Raw genomic sequence first — 13,949 nt, 5'->3', positions numbered from 1 at the left:
GGATTCTGAAGAGAGGGCACCGGGATGGGAGGACCCTGCCCTGATGTGCTCTCTTCTGTCTAGAACCACGCATTCTGGTTCCGCTGTATGTACATGCTGGTCTGGGGCAAATTCGTGCTGTACAAGTACGTCACCTGTTGGTTGGTCACGGTGAGTAGCAAGGCTGAGGTGGGGTGCCAGGCAGGGCAGGCCCGCAAGAGGACGGCAAGCACCCTGAGCCCGCCCTCCCTCCATCCCCCACCAGGAAGGAGTATGCATTTTGACAGGGCTGGGCTTCAATGGCTTCGAAGACGGCAAGCCCAGGTGGGATGCCTGTGCAAACATGAAGGTGTGGCTCTTTGAAACCACCCCCCGCTTCACGGGCACCATCGCCTCCTTCAACATCAACACCAATGCCTGGGTGTCCCGGTAAGCCTGGTACCTCCACCCGGCTTCACCTGCCCATTATCTCCCCGGCTAGCCCTGCCTCGCACTCCCCCTGGTGGCCACAACTGGAGCCACTGCATATTGCATTCAGGTGGCTTGCAGACCTAGCCTGGTCACTTCATGCTTACCCTTTTGTCTCTAGTTACTTATATAAACGCCTCAAGTTCCTTGGAAGCAAGCAGATCTCCCAGGGACTCTCCTTGCTGTTCCTGGCCCTTTGGCACGGCCTGCATTCAGGATACCTGGTCTGCTTTCAGATGGAATTCCTCATTGTTATTGTGGAGAGACAGGTAGGCCCCCCAGGACAGCAGGGGACAGGAACTGTGAGGACAGGAGCCCGACGCCTCTGCTCCCTCCGCAGGCGGAGAGCCTGATCAGGAACAGCCCGGCCCTGAGCCACCTGGCCTCCATCACAGCCCTCCAGCCCTTCTTCTACTTGGTGCAACAGACCATCCACTGGCTCTTCATGGGATACTCCATGACAGCCTTCTGCCTCTTCACGTGGGACAAGTGGATGAAGGTAACCGGGTGACTGGGCCCTGGCCGGGCGCGAGCAGCCTCTGTGCCCTCACGCGCCGCAGCGGTCTCCCTCTCTCTGCAGGTGTATAGGTCCGTCTACTTTCTCGGCCACGTCTTTTTCCTGAGTCTACTCTTCATACTGTCTTACGTTAACAAAGTAATGGTGCCAAGGAAAGAGAAGCTGAAGAAAATGGAGTAACCTAATTGCCTGGTAAGCCCTGTGGCATTCTGGGGTGACATTCGAAGTAGCCTGCTGTCAGGCCACACAGGCGGGCAAGCACTCTGACCTTCAGAGGAAGACCTGCCACATCAGAGCTGCAGAGGCCACAGACCAGGCCAGGAGGACTATGACCAGTTCCCTGCCCATGGCCACAATGGCTGGGACTGGGCCAGGCCCAAACCAGGAACCAGGAGCCTCTCCCAGGACTCCCACATGGGCACAGAGCCCACACCTGTCCATTTCCCACTGCTCCCATGAAGCTGGGAGCTGGATCACAAGTGGAGCAGTGGGGCCCAGTGTGGTGACCTAGTGGCTTAAGTCCTCACCTTGGACACACTAGGATCCCATATGGGCACCAGTTCTAATCCCGGCAGCTCCATTTCCCATCCAGCTCCCTGCTTGTGGCTTGGGAAAGCAGTCGAGGACAGCCCAAAGCCTTGGGAACCCACAGCCATGTGGGAGACCCAGAGGAGGTTCCTGGCTCCTGGCTTCAGATCAAAGCAGCACTGGCTATTGCGCTCACTTGGGGAGTAAATTATCAGGTGGAAGATCTTCCTCTGTCTCTCTTCCTCTATGTATATCTGACTTTGCAAAAATAAATAAATAAATAAATAAATAAATAAATCTTTAAAAAAAAAATAAGTGGAGCAGCTAGGAGTGAAGCCAGCTGCCCGTGTGCCACCCTCCAGCTCCCACCCCCCCATCTCTTCTGTCTTGCAGGTGGCCTAGAGCAGGACTGGTGGTCTCCCCCCACAGCACTCCCACGCCCCACAGCACAGACCACAGGAAAGCCAGGAGCTGGAAGCCGTGGTCCTCTCAGCCGTGCCTCTGCTGCTAGCCAAGTCTTCATCTGGGGCCAAAGGGGACACTCTCGTGGGAGGAGCTGAGGGGCCGGGTCTCCCCTCTCGGCTCCCCCATGCACGTGGCCTTATCTTCCCCTCTAGCCAGGAATCTGTTGTTTTTCTTCTGCCAATTTACTATGATTGTATAAGTGCCGCTCCCACTGCCCCCCCTATGGGGGGGAGGGGCACATGGCCCTGCCTGCTCCACTTTTTCTACCTTGGAACTGTACCAGATAAAATCACTTCTGTTCAGTTTTTCACCACTGGCATTGCTCACTGCCTTCCCCCAGACAAGGCCGACCTCCACACTCGCTCAGCTCAACAATCGGCTTCTCTCCTTTACAGCACAAAGCCTGCCTTCCAGCCTGGGGTCCAGTCACACTGCCCTCCTGCTCGACCACTCTGCCACCCCAGCTCAGGGAGAGCAAACTGTTTTTACAGCATTAGCTACCGCTAAGTTTAGCAACAACAACAAAACACATGTGCAAGAACAGTATTTTTAGGATAAGCGGCACTTGGACAGCCGCGGCGTCCCCGACTGTGACCTTGGGGCAGGGGTCCACCCCCAGCAGCCAGGCCAAGCAGCAGCCAGAAGGCGCGTGGGGTAACAGTCCTGGTCCAACAAGGCTCTCGTGTCATCAGACCACACCCCAAACTTCTTCGAAGGCAGTGGTGAGTTTGGCACAGGTGAGCGCAGCCGAGAGGGGGTAGTTGCTGATGGACACCATCTTCTCTGCATAGTCCACGCTCACCTGGGGGCAGAGAGTCTTGTCACCCGCTCTGGCCCTGCAGCAGGTTCAGCCCTGCTTAGGGCAGGCCAGCAGTAAGCAGTCCCCACCAGACGACCCCCGGGAAAGAAGTGGAGCCACCCTCAAGTTCCCAACATGTAGGAACAGGCACCGCTGAGTGCTGACACCCTTGGGATTCTGTGCTGAGCACACAGTGTGGCAACACCTGCAGGCTGAACCTAGACCTTACCTTGCCGTGGGCAAAGGCTCCGACCACAAAGACGACAGGGTCAGTGCTGGGCACCAGCTGTCGCACGTCACTGACGTCTGACACCGAGAACGAAGTGCCGATTTTCATGCATCCAACTGGGAAGTGGTCGGACACTGGGTTCTTAATGACCTGATGGAGTGGGAGAAAGTCCAAAAACATTCCCAGAACACCGCCTCCAGCCAGCAGCTCTCATTTTTTTCTCCAAATGTATATTTGGGCTTTTTTAAGATTTATTCAATTTTATTGGAAAGACAGATATAAAGAGAGGAGAGACAAAAAGATCTTCCTTCTACTGATTCACTCCCCAAGTGGCCACAATGGCGAAAACTGAGCTGATCCAAAGCCAGGAGACAGGAGCCCCTTCCAGGCCTCCCACGTGGGTGCAGAGTCCCAAGGCTTTGGGCCGTCCTCGACTGCCTTCCCAGGCCACAGGCTGGATGGGAAATGGAGCTGCAGGGATTAGAACCGGCGCTCATATGGGATCCCAGCACAAGCAAGGCTAGGACTTAAACTACTAGGCTACCATGCTAGGCCCTAAGTACTCATTTTTTATTTATCAGAAAGGCAGAGTGACAGAAAGAGGAAGAGACAGGGAGATCTTCATCCACTGGTTCACTCCCTAAATGCCTGCAACAGGCTGGGCCGGGAGACAGCAGCTGCACCTGGGGACTCCGGCACGGGCAGCAGGGACTCAGTGCTGGAGCCATCGTCCACAGCTTCCCAGGCAAACTGGCAAGAAGCTGGGTGGTGAGAAGCAAAGGTGGGGGCTAGGGCCTGATCCCAGACACTCGGAGAGGGGACAGCGAAGCTATTTCCTTGAAAGGCAGAATGACTGAAACTCAGAGAAAGGGAGAAAGCTTCCAGCCACTGGCTCATCCTCAATAGCCAACGCTAAACACCAAAGCCAGGAGCCTACAACTCCATCTGGGCCACCCACGCGCTCGCCGAGACCCATCCGCTTTCACTAATGCTTTTCCAGGCACATGAGCAGAAAGTTGCATCAGAAGCCCAACAGCTGAAACTCCAACCAATCAAATACAGGATGCCAGCAGCACAGGTGGTGGGTTAACCCACTGCGCCACAACACCTGCTCCAAGCAGCAGGCTTAGTTCCTTACCTTCAACAGCTTCTGAGGGCCATCAGCTGCTCGAACACTGAGTTTGTGTAGAAGCTGAACTAGGAATAAAAGAAAGAGTTGAGAGTTGGGTGGGAGCGGCAATCCTAGCCAGTCATGTACCTAGAAGAACCCACAGGTCAGACGAGCCCGCGTGCAGGTTACAGATAAATGCTGCTGCACGCGTGCCTGCTCGCTCTGCTTTTTCACAAAGCCAGGAAGACTGGCTACGCCCAACAGCAGGAGACAGCACTCTCCATGTGAAAATCCACAGAGAAGGGCCAAGGCGTGAAAGTGCCTGCTGAAGTCCCCATGCTCCCGTCCTGCTTCCCAGAGCCACCTAGGGCCTCTCACCCATGAGTCCACAGAAGCGGTCGAAGGTCCGGGGAATCCGAGTCTGCGGGTTCACTTCAATCAGCACGTTCCTCTGCGTGTGGATGTAGACCTGCAGCAGGCCGGCGCGGTTCAGCGGGCTGTCCATGAGCATGAGCAGGCTCTAAGGAAGCGGGAGGCACGGCCGAGCTAAGGCTGTGGGGAAGCAGCATGTGGCTGCCTCGCCTGCCCGGGGCCCCAGAAGGTTGCAAACTGCCTGGGGGTTACCTGGTGCGCTATGTCTGGCCTCACTTCCCCGGGGTCTCGGCCATTCTTCAACAACACAGATTTGTGCTTGTCACAGTTGAGCAGCTCGTATGTCTTCCCTACCTGAAGAACGAGGACGGAAGGGTCAATGACTGCTAACCCAGTGGTTCTCAAGGTCGAGGCGTGCTCCCAGAACCAGCAGGCTCCTCTGTCATCTGGAAACTTCCAGGCAGATTCTGAGGTATAGCCACACTTGCTACATCAGAAGCGCACATCCTGCCTATACTTGAAAGGCAGGCTGACAGATGTTCATCGGCTGGTTCACTCCCTGAAAAGCGCATGACAGCCAGGGATGAGGCGGGCTGACGCCAGAGGCACGGAAATCCAGCCAGGTCTCCCAGGTTGGTGACGGAAGTCAAGCCGTCACCTGCTAGAGACAAAGTGGAACAGCTGGGACTTGAAGCGCTGAGTTAACGCACGACACCCTAGCACTCAGCACCCAGTTGACATCTTAAGGGGGCACGAGCTGTAGTTTCACAGGATGGATTCTGGGCTTGGCAAGCTCCATATAAGATCCCAGAGCCAGGCAGGTGTTAGGCTGCAAAGCAGAGCTGATAGCTTATGTCTATCATGGAAGCACTGCGTGCAAAAGACCTTCCAGAACTCCTGAGAAAAAAGTAGGTAATGGGGGAAAAAGAAAATCTCAACTTTATTTTTCCATGAAGTTTTTGAAATGCCCTTGTATGGCCCGGGCAAAACACACCAAAGCAGCTAGCTTCAGTCTGCTTATGACAGACGCGCACTAAGTGGAGGGCTACTCATCTAAATAGGGATGTGTGAAAACTGCTGCTGCAGGAGGCAGCTGGAAATAAAACAGGAAGAGCGGCTCCGAGTGTGAGCAGCGTGAGGCCGAGCAAAGCAGAACAGAACAGCGATGAAGACACGGCATGTTTCCGTCTCGTAGTGCTGGGTTCAAGTCCCACCCCACCTCCAAACCAACTTCCTGGCTCAAATACACCCTGGAACTTAAAAAAAAAAAAAAAAAAAGGTTTTAAAAAGACCAGCATGAGCAAATAAAATCAAGACAAAGCAGAAACAGGAATATCTGTACAAAAGTGGGAACTGAGCCCACTAATGGGTAGTGAATTTAGTCACTTTGTAAAATGCAGATCCTCCCCAATCAAGAACAAGGCCAGAAGAGTCACAGCCGACAAGCCTCCCACAGACCCAGTGGCCTGCCAAGGGCCAGCACCGTGGCCTGCATATTAAGCCACCACCTGTTACACCAGCATCCCATTGGCATATGCCCCTTTAAATTCCGGATGCTTCACTTCCCATGCAGTTCCCCACTAAAGCACTTGGCAAAGCAGCAGAGGATAGCGCAACAGTTCTAAAGGAAGAGGAAATGACAGAAATCTGCGGATTCTGTACCAGAAAAGACACGAGTTACAAGTTTGATAATGGGCCTAATGCAATGGCTCAGGAGCTAAATCCTCGCCTTATACACACCAGGCTCTCATATGGGTGCCAATTCATGTCCCAGCTGGTCCACTTCACATCCAGCTCCCTGCTTGTGGCCTGGGAAATCAGTGGAGAATGGCCCCAAACCTTGGAACCCTGCACCTGCATGGGAGATTTGGAAGATGCCCCTGGCTTCACACTGATTCAGTTTCAGCCGTTGCAGCCCCTTTGGGAGTGAACTCACAGACATAATATTTTTCTCTCTCCTCTCTGTAAATATGCCTTTCCAATAAAAATACATAAATCTCTAAAAGGAAAAAAAAAAGTTTGATAATGCTAAGCAATTGGACCAATAGTAGCTAAAAGTAACTGCAAATTACAATCTGACTCATGGTGAATCAGGCTGGTCCATAACAATCACAAACTGGCAGGAACACAAGTTCTGAAAGGCAGAGATGTTTTGTATCAAAGGACATTTGTGTCCTAGCACCTGGCTCCACAAGGCTTGGGGGAAAGGGAATGCAGATTTTTAAATGATCTGACAAGCTGAAATAAAACAATAGCACAAAGGGGGCCAGCATTAGGATGTACAAGAGAAGCCACCCTATGCAGCGCCACATCCACATGGGCGCCAGTTCAAGTCCCAGCTACTCCTCTTCCAGCCCAGCTCTGTTACATGCCTGAGAGAGCAGCAAAACAGGGCCCACGTGGGAGTCCCAGGCCATGGCAGCCACAGGGGAAGTGAAGAAGCAGCTGAAAGAGTTCTGTTTTATTTCAGTTAGGAGCTCATTTATTCATTCTGAAGTAAGCCTCATTTACCAACACCCATGTCTAGCCACAAGAGTGAGACAACATAAACAAGGCAGCCGGGTAGTTTTCCTCCACACCCTTAGCTGGCTTGTCCCCCAAGGTCAGAAGCTATCACAGCATTCCTGAGGCTCTCCCAGTGGGAGACAGAGTTACGTTTGAGTGCTGAATCAAACAGCCATTCCCTGTTGAGGTTCCAGACCAGTGAAAGACGGTGCTTCAGGCCTCTGCTGGAAACCAACAGCTACGGTACAACTGCTGGTCTTCAGTGAGGGCCACGGAGCTGTCCTCCCCCCAACTCTGGTAACTCTGCTTACAGGTAAATAAATAAACCTTAAAGAAAAAAGAAGCACCACAAAGGAGCAAGAACTAAATCCATGGGGAATTCTTAGTTGCAGAAAAAAAATCTCTTAAGAAGAATAATCCTGTTTGGGCCCATTAGGATATAACCAGGGGGGTTGTTCATTCAATGAAACAAATAGAAAATATCCGAGTACTTCCACACGTAGGTATGTTCATTCTTACCTTCTTTTCCCAACAATCTTGCAAGAGGCAGAAGATGACACTGAACTGAATGAGAGGAGCCTGTGGCGGGCTGTGAGGAGCCCTTTGGTACACGCAGGCCCCCCCGCTGGCTTAGGAAACATTTGGAATTTATGTAGCTAGAAGTGTACATTGGCCTATATAGTAACTTTTAAGGTGGGTTGTGATGATTAAGGTTGAAAACTACTAACCAGAATAGTCAGAACTAATGCCACCACCTGTCATGACTACAAAAGCTAGTAAAGATATAAGAAATCATTTCAAAAGCTAATTTCTTGTCCTTAGCAAACAATAAGCAATTACATGGACAGTTCAAATTGATTAACAGTATGAAGGGAAAATCATTTACAAGAGGATCTCATTCATAACACAGCCACGTACATTTAATCCAATAACCAACACAGCAGAAATTCAGTAACTGTAAGTGAAATCAACGGATCAGCAGGAGGAATTAATGCAGCAAAGAGCTGAGGAATGGAAGTTATAAAACACAGCCTGCCTGTGTCTCCTTTTCTCTGTAAATTAGCCTTTCAAATAAAAATAAATCTTTAAAAACAAACAAGAAAAACCAACCTAGAATTAGGCTATAAACATTGACTACAGAAGAAAATGACAACAAAAGTTGGCTATCATTCAATAAGACACAGGTTTCTCCAGACTGTAAGCTTAATAAAGTGGCACAGATGCAAAACCACGTCCCCTTAGATGAAAACATTTTCACAATGGGTCTCACTCAGAGAATTCTCCTCAGTGTACAAACCGAGGACAGAACGCACTCTCAAAATCACATACTTGACATAAGTGACAAAAGCAAGGATAAATAAAATCCAGGTCTGGTTGCTAAACCAATCCTAGGTCTTCTGGAACAAGTTTCGCTCTAAAGAGTAAGAAAAGCATGAGCGCCAAGAAGGAAAGAAAAGATTTCACAAGGATTTACGATAGACGCTGCTGGCTTTACAACATTCGGGGAACGATACGACCGATCAGCAAAAAATGAAAACACAAAAGCATTAAATACGATCTGGCTCATCCTATCCAGAGGGGGGCGGCAGTGGACCCCTTAACGAATGCAAACACCCAGCTCGCAGGCACTAAAGGGTGGGCTTACTAAGCTACAGTAGCTGTCCGTCTTCAGTAACTCGCATCCCCTCAAATGACTTAATAACAACGCAGCAGCGTGCTCAAGCAACCACAAGCAAGAAGACGCGGGCCGGAAGGGGTGTGAGAAGGAAATCAGCAGTCGTCCCAGGATGTCCAACCAGAACACGGGCAACTCAACCCTCCCACGAAATGCGCCAGTTCGCCTCTCCGCGTTCCCCATCCACCCCGAACGCCTCGCCATCATTCCAAGCCCCATCTAACCCACGATAAACACTTCCTGTCGCAAACTACCTTGACCGTCTCCAGACTGGCCCCTTCCAGCACCACAATCAGCCGGCGGCCTCCGCTCTTGCTTCCCGCCCCGAGCCGGGGCCGCTTGGGCGCCGTAGCATCCCAGTCCTGCTCCTGCTCCGGCTCCCCGAAGCGCCGCTCACGAGCTGGAAATTCGCGCTTGGGGGCAGCCATCTTGCCACCGGACCGGAAGTTGCGCCAGCGTCCTGAGATGAAGACCACGCGCTCGTCGCAACGCGACAAACTTCCTTCCGGACACCATTTTGAAAATGGGCGCTTGAAAATGGCGACGGGCTTTGCCTCCCGGCGCTAACGAAGCCTCCCCGAGAGGGCAGGGTTCCAGGAGGGGGCGGGACTTCCGGGTGCGCGTTCCTGGCCGCCAAGTTCGGGTCCTCCTTGAGCCGAGAGGGAGGGTTTAGCGAAGAGCGCACTTCCGGTGCCCTTTCTCCCTGGAGCACCACGGCCTGAGACCCTCGTGTGTGTGGGGTGTGATCTCTAAACTGGAGTGGGGTGGAGACTGGCCGGCACCCCAGCTCTGACTTCTGGTGTCGCCGGCCTCGGGACCAGACATGGCCCAAAACTTGAAGGACTTGGCCGGACGGCTGCCCGCCGGGCCCCGGGGCATGGGCACGGCGCTGAAGCTGCTGCTGGGGGCCGGCGCGGTGGCCTACGGCGTCCGCGAGTCCGTGTTCACCGGTGAGCAGTCTGCACGCCCGTGGCCGCCCCGCCAGCCCTCAGCCAGCACGTGCGCTCTCTGGCCTGACCCCTGTCCCTCTCCCCCACAGTGGAAGGCGGACACAGAGCCATCTTCTTTAACCGCATCGGGGGCGTGCAGCAGGACACCATCCTGGCCGAGGGCCTCCACTTCAGGTAACAGTGGACAGAACGGACTTGACCCTGACCCGCCCTTTGGCTGTGATCGGACTGGGCGTCCGCGCTGCCCCTTCTCTCTCCTCAGCCCCTTGAGCCTGGGCAGCCAGTGCCGCCCCAAGTGTGGTCGACCCATACCTGTTGCTGTCCACGAGGAGCGGGGAGTCGCCCCCTTGTCCTGTCGGGAGGACGCGGGGAGGGGCCGGGCCAGAACCGCGTGGCCAGAGGCCGCCCGGCCAGGCCGTGAAGCCGCAGTCTCCCGAGACCTCTGCCCGTCCTTTTCCCTTGCAGGATCCCCTGGTTCCAGTACCCTATAATCTATGACATTCGGGCCAGGCCCCGCAAAATCTCCTCCCCCACAGGCTCCAAAGGTAGGTCTGGGTGCTTGGCGGCCACTCTGGAAAAAAAAAAATTATTATTATTAGACTAACGGAACATGGTAGCCTAGGGCTTGGACTCCACACGTATGGCGAGGAGCTCTGACAGAAGGCTCTGCCGCCAAGGGTTAATGCTCCTGGAACACTGTCCCTTCCCCCACACACCCGCTGTCCTTTGCCTCACTGCCAAGATCAAAGCCTTGTTCTCTAATGTTTCACTTGATCGCTACCTCCACTAGTACCCTCTGTCCTGGAGAAATTTGGCCCCGCTCAGTGCACCTGTTCCCCTCTCATTCCCCCCTTCACACACAAACACGTATGCACTTAGACAAGTAGCTCACCTAGAGCCTGCGCTGCTCTGTTCCATTTTGAGCGCAGCTCTGTTACTCATTGACTAGAGCCTGGGTCTTGGGAAGGTTCACAAAGCAACAGCCCTGTCCTCATGTCTTCGTGGTCTAGTAAGATGCAATGGCTGAAGAGGAGTTAGCTCTGCTCTTGGCTGGAGTCATGAGTAAAGACTGCCCAGTGATACCCGAAGAGCAACTGGCTCTTTCATCCTGGTTCACTTCTCAAATGGCCATAGCAGCTAGGGCTGGGCCGGGTGGATGCCAGAAGCTGCTGCTGGGTCTCCCATGCAGGGGCAGGGTTCTGAGGACTTGGGCCATCGGCTGCTGCTTTCCCAGGGCACAAGCAGGGCGCTGGGCAGGGCCTCCCGCCAGCGCCCAGGTGGGGTGCTGGTTGTCATGAGGTGGTTTTACCCATAGGCCACAGCGCCAGCCCCGGTGAGGGTGGTTTCTGTCTGTGTCCATGTTCCTTGTCGGCTTGGCTGCTCTCTTTCCCCTGGGGAGTGGCAGGGCTGCACAGCCTGGTACTGGGCGTAGGGGGGCAAGCAAATGATCAGGGCAGGGGGTCGTCCCTGAGCACCCCTCTCCTCTCACTCCCCTCGCAGACCTGCAGATGGTGAACATCTCCCTGCGCGTGCTGTCTCGCCCCAACGCCCAAGAGCTGCCCAGCATGTACCAGCGCCTGGGGCTGGACTACGAGGAGCGAGTGCTGCCGTCCATCGTCAACGAGGTGCTCAAGAGCGTGGTGGCCAAGTTCAACGCCTCACAGCTCATCACCCAGAGAGCCCAGGTCTGTCCGTCACCACCGGTACCGTGTCAGCATGTCCCTCCTAGGGTTATAGCCCCAGAACGGTTACCACCTAAAAGCTGAGCCCACTGGCACAATGAGGAATAAGGGACACGCGCACCTAGACTTGGGAGCAGTTAGGGCGGAAGCAGAGAGGTCGCTGGGCTTTTTGGGCATCGCTTGGGGCGCCCAGGCTGGTGGTGGGAAGCTGAGCAGATGCGCGTTGTGAGGGAGACAGCAGAGGGTCTGGAGTGTGAGCTGTGGTGGTCCCACCCCTGAGGCTGTTCTCCACCTGTGGGCCGTTAAGGCGAGGAGCCAGGGGAGGCCCAGCTGAAGGCGGCGCTCAGGAGCTTGTAGCCCCGTGGTCACAGCAACACAAACCTTCCTTTCAGTTCACCAGTTCCCACCAACCATCCCTGCCCTGCCCTGCCCTCCCCTGCCCCCAGGTCTCTCTGCTGATCCGGCGTGAGCTGACAGAACGGGCCAAGGACTTCAGCCTCATCCTGGACGATGTGGCCATCACAGAGCTGAGCTTCAGCCGAGAGTACACGGCCGCCGTGGAAGCCAAGCAAGTGGGTGAGTCGCTGGGGACAGGCACCCGAGAATGTGGGAGAAGGATGGACTCTGTCCCTGACCCCCCACCGCCCCGCCTCTCGCCCTCTGCAGCCCAGCAGGAGGCCCAGCGGGCTCAGTTCTTGGTGGAAAAGGCCAAACAGGAACAGAGGCAGAAGATTGTGCAGGCCGAGGGAGAGGCTGAGGCCGCCAAGATGATATCCTCCCCTCACGTCCCCCCCCCCCCACGGGCTGGCTGATGAGACTAAGGCACCCCCCCCACACCCCACGGGCTGGCTGATGAGACTAAGGCGAAGGCGAATCCTGCTCTGCCCAGGGCTCCGCGGGGGGAGGGAGGGAGGGGCCACAGATGGGATCTGAAATCTTAGTGGGGGCTCCAAAGGCCCAGCTCCCCACTGTAAGGTCAGATCCACAGCACCCACTGGCCTCCCCCACTGCTGCTGCTGGCCAGTCCCGGGCAGCAGCCTGCGGGGCAGGCCCACAGACGGAGCCTGCGCAGGAGCTGGCTGAGCGCATCCTTGGATCTGACAGCCCCAGGAGGACTGGGGCGACGGGGGACTGAGAGCCAGCCTGCTGTGACCCCTTAACCCTGTCCTGCTCACCTTGGAGAGGCACTGAGCAAGAACCCCGGCTACATCAAACTACGCAAGATCCGGGCCGCCCAGAACATCTCCAAGACGGTGAGTGCAGGACCACCAGGAGTGGGGGCAGCCACCCTGAGATGCCTGCACTGCTCGGACCAGCCTCTCCCTCTTCTCTCACCAAGGATGCTCCCCATGGGCCCCCCAGGCTGGCAAGCAGGCTCCTGTCCAAGTGACAGTGCACCAGAGCAAAAGCCCAGAAACCCTGAGCTACTTAGGCCATTAGCCCATTGCCCTGAGTCGCATTGGGTCCTGTCAGAGCTGCCCAGGGCCCAATGTGAGGGCTGGGACTGAAGCCTGTCTTGTCCACTGCCCTGTAGATCGCCACGTCACAGAACCGAATATATCTCACAGCGGACAACCTCGTGCTGAACCTGCAGGATGAGAGCTTCACGCGGTGAGGGATGGAGTCTGCTCACCTGGGCCCCTCTCACCATAGGCTCAATACTCAGAGATGAAGTAGGGTGATTGTTGGGGGTGGTATTTTGTGTAACCGAAAAGTAGTATCAATGCCACTCGGTTGTCCCTGTGGCACCTGGCAGGATGTGAGGAAAGTGGCCTGGGCCAGTCAGGAGTCACTCCCGCTTGGAGCCTGGGAGCCCAACAGGGCGGGGCTAGCTGGGCCGGAGCTGTCAGTGACACCTGCTTTTTCTTTCTGTTTCCTGCTGGGCTGATGACTGCTGCCACAGGGGAAGGTGAGTTGGGGGCAGGGGGAGCTGGTGGGGTGCTGTGCATCTCACACTTAACACTCCCTGACAATGTCATCATCTGTCCCGTTTTCCAGTGACAGCCTCATCAAGGGTAAGAAATGAGCCTGGTAACCAAGAACTGTCCCGAGGGAGGAAGTGGATGTCTGTTCCTCCAGTTCTCCAGGAGCGACGGGGGCCAGCCCAGCCCACACCCACCCCAACCCCACTCCCACGTGATGGTCCCCTCTGGCTCATCCCCCAGCACTCTCGGATTAAGCCTGAGGAGTTGGGGAAATGATGTCCAGGGACTGGGACCGTGTGATTTCTCAGTAATTTCCTACAGTGGTGGGAGGAAATAACCACCATCCCAGGAATTCTCAATAAATTTTTATTACTTAAGCTGAAGTCGGCGCCTCGTGTGTCTGGGTTCTGGAGGCGCGTGCACAAGGTCACATCCATGCACTCGGGCCTTTCCCTGTGTCCGCCAGCAGGGGGCGCAGGAGAGCGCGGCCCGGGGTAGCTGCCAGGCGGGCGCTGCCCTCCGAGGCCAGCCGAGGTCCAGGATCCGGGAACCCAACCGTCCTGGTCAGCGCGCACATGCACACACCCCGCTCCTGCCACATCACCCCATGGCTCTCGCAGCTGTGGCTTTGCTGAGCCAGACTAGAAACGTGAAGGCCTCGGGGAGCAGCTTCCTTGGCAACGGGGTTCCGTAGCTATGGGGAAGACTCGCAGGTGCCTCCTGAGGGACTGCAGAAGCCCAGCG

At 55.2% G+C, this 13,949-nt stretch overlaps 3 protein-coding genes and 1 non-coding gene across 7 annotated transcripts in view; 3 read left to right on the top strand and 1 right to left on the bottom strand.

Annotated features, from left to right (window-relative positions):
- Window positions 1–2,267, top strand: part of LPCAT3 (lysophosphatidylcholine acyltransferase 3) — a 30,364-nt gene extending 28,097 nt beyond the window's left edge. The window contains exons 8-13 of one of the 2 annotated variants that reach the window (XM_040978829.1): window positions 64–150; window positions 245–408; window positions 569–716; window positions 788–946; window positions 1,028–1,156; window positions 1,886–2,267. In XM_040978829.1, the coding sequence (XP_040834763.1) occupies window positions 64–150; window positions 245–408; window positions 569–716; window positions 788–946; window positions 1,028–1,144 (675 nt within the window). In that variant the 3' untranslated portion in view covers window positions 1,145–1,156; window positions 1,886–2,267. Of the gene's footprint in view, window positions 1–63; window positions 151–244; window positions 409–568; window positions 717–787; window positions 947–1,027; window positions 1,159–1,885 lie in introns of both variants that reach the window. The other variant, XM_040978830.1, reaches the window with a different exon arrangement.
- Window positions 2,268–2,469: 202 nt separating this feature from the next.
- On the bottom strand, window positions 2,470–9,128 carry EMG1 (EMG1 N1-specific pseudouridine methyltransferase). 2 transcript variants are annotated; one of them, XM_040978831.1, is made up of 6 exons: window positions 8,903–9,120; window positions 4,721–4,822; window positions 4,475–4,616; window positions 4,124–4,182; window positions 2,986–3,135; window positions 2,471–2,759 (listed from the first exon to the last, which is right to left on the bottom strand). In XM_040978831.1, exons 1-6 carry the CDS (start codon window positions 9,074–9,076, stop codon window positions 2,646–2,648), a joined length of 741 nt encoding a protein of 246 aa, XP_040834765.1. In that variant the 5' UTR covers window positions 9,077–9,120; the 3' UTR covers window positions 2,471–2,645. The 2 variants fall into 2 exon arrangements, with proteins under 2 accessions (XP_040834766.1, XP_040834765.1); XM_040978832.1 differs by lacking the exon at window positions 2,986–3,135 and having other exon boundaries at window positions 2,470–2,759; window positions 8,903–9,128.
- A 136-nt stretch (window positions 9,129–9,264) lies between these two features.
- PHB2 (prohibitin 2) lies at window positions 9,265–13,588 on the top strand. 2 transcript variants are annotated; one of them, XM_040978827.1, is made up of 10 exons: window positions 9,265–9,598; window positions 9,688–9,772; window positions 10,064–10,143; window positions 11,099–11,283; window positions 11,727–11,856; window positions 11,947–12,050; window positions 12,456–12,533; window positions 12,815–12,891; window positions 13,184–13,189; window positions 13,279–13,588. In XM_040978827.1, the coding sequence occupies exons 1-10, from the start codon at window positions 9,472–9,474 to the stop codon at window positions 13,304–13,306; spliced, it is 900 nt and encodes a 299-aa protein (XP_040834761.1). In that variant the 5' UTR covers window positions 9,265–9,471; the 3' UTR covers window positions 13,307–13,588. The 2 variants fall into 2 exon arrangements, with proteins under 2 accessions (XP_040834761.1, XP_040834762.1); XM_040978828.1 differs by lacking the exon at window positions 11,947–12,050 and having other exon boundaries at window positions 9,296–9,598; window positions 12,463–12,533.
- On the top strand, window positions 12,126–12,383 carry LOC121155609. The gene has a single exon (XR_005883687.1). It is a non-coding gene; the product is annotated as a small nucleolar RNA U89 (small nucleolar RNA).
- Window positions 13,589–13,949: the final 361 nt, after the last annotated feature.

This window comes from Ochotona curzoniae, unplaced genomic scaffold (genome assembly GCF_017591425.1).
Source record: "Ochotona curzoniae isolate NIBS_2020 unplaced genomic scaffold, NIBS_Ocur_1.0 contig_2927, whole genome shotgun sequence".
NCBI lineage: Eukaryota > Metazoa > Chordata > Mammalia > Lagomorpha > Ochotonidae > Ochotona > Ochotona curzoniae.
This window is presented reverse-complemented; position numbering and strand designations above follow the sequence as displayed.

Bases quoted from the DNA above. Each gene is read 5' to 3' on its own strand.
- EMG1 (XM_040978831.1), bottom strand. From the start codon at position 9,076: ATGGCTGCCCCCAAGCGCGAATTTCCAGCTCGTGAGCGGCGCTTCGGG. The intron at 4,823-8,902 runs GTAGTTTGCGAC...CTCGTTCTTCAG, and splicing joins CCAGTCTGGAGACGGTCAAG to GTAGGGAAGACATACGAGCT. The intron at 3,136-4,123 runs GTAAGGAACTAA...CCACTCCATCAG, and splicing joins GCCCTCAGAAGCTGTTGAAG to GTCATTAAGAACCCAGTGTC.
- PHB2 (XM_040978827.1), top strand. From the start codon at position 9,472: ATGGCCCAAAACTTGAAGGACTTGGCCGGACGGCTGCCCGCCGGGCCC. The intron at 9,773-10,063 runs GTAACAGTGGAC...TTTCCCTTGCAG, and splicing joins GCCGAGGGCCTCCACTTCAG to GATCCCCTGGTTCCAGTACC. The intron at 11,857-11,946 runs GTGAGTCGCTGG...CGCCCTCTGCAG, and splicing joins CGTGGAAGCCAAGCAAGTGG to CCCAGCAGGAGGCCCAGCGG.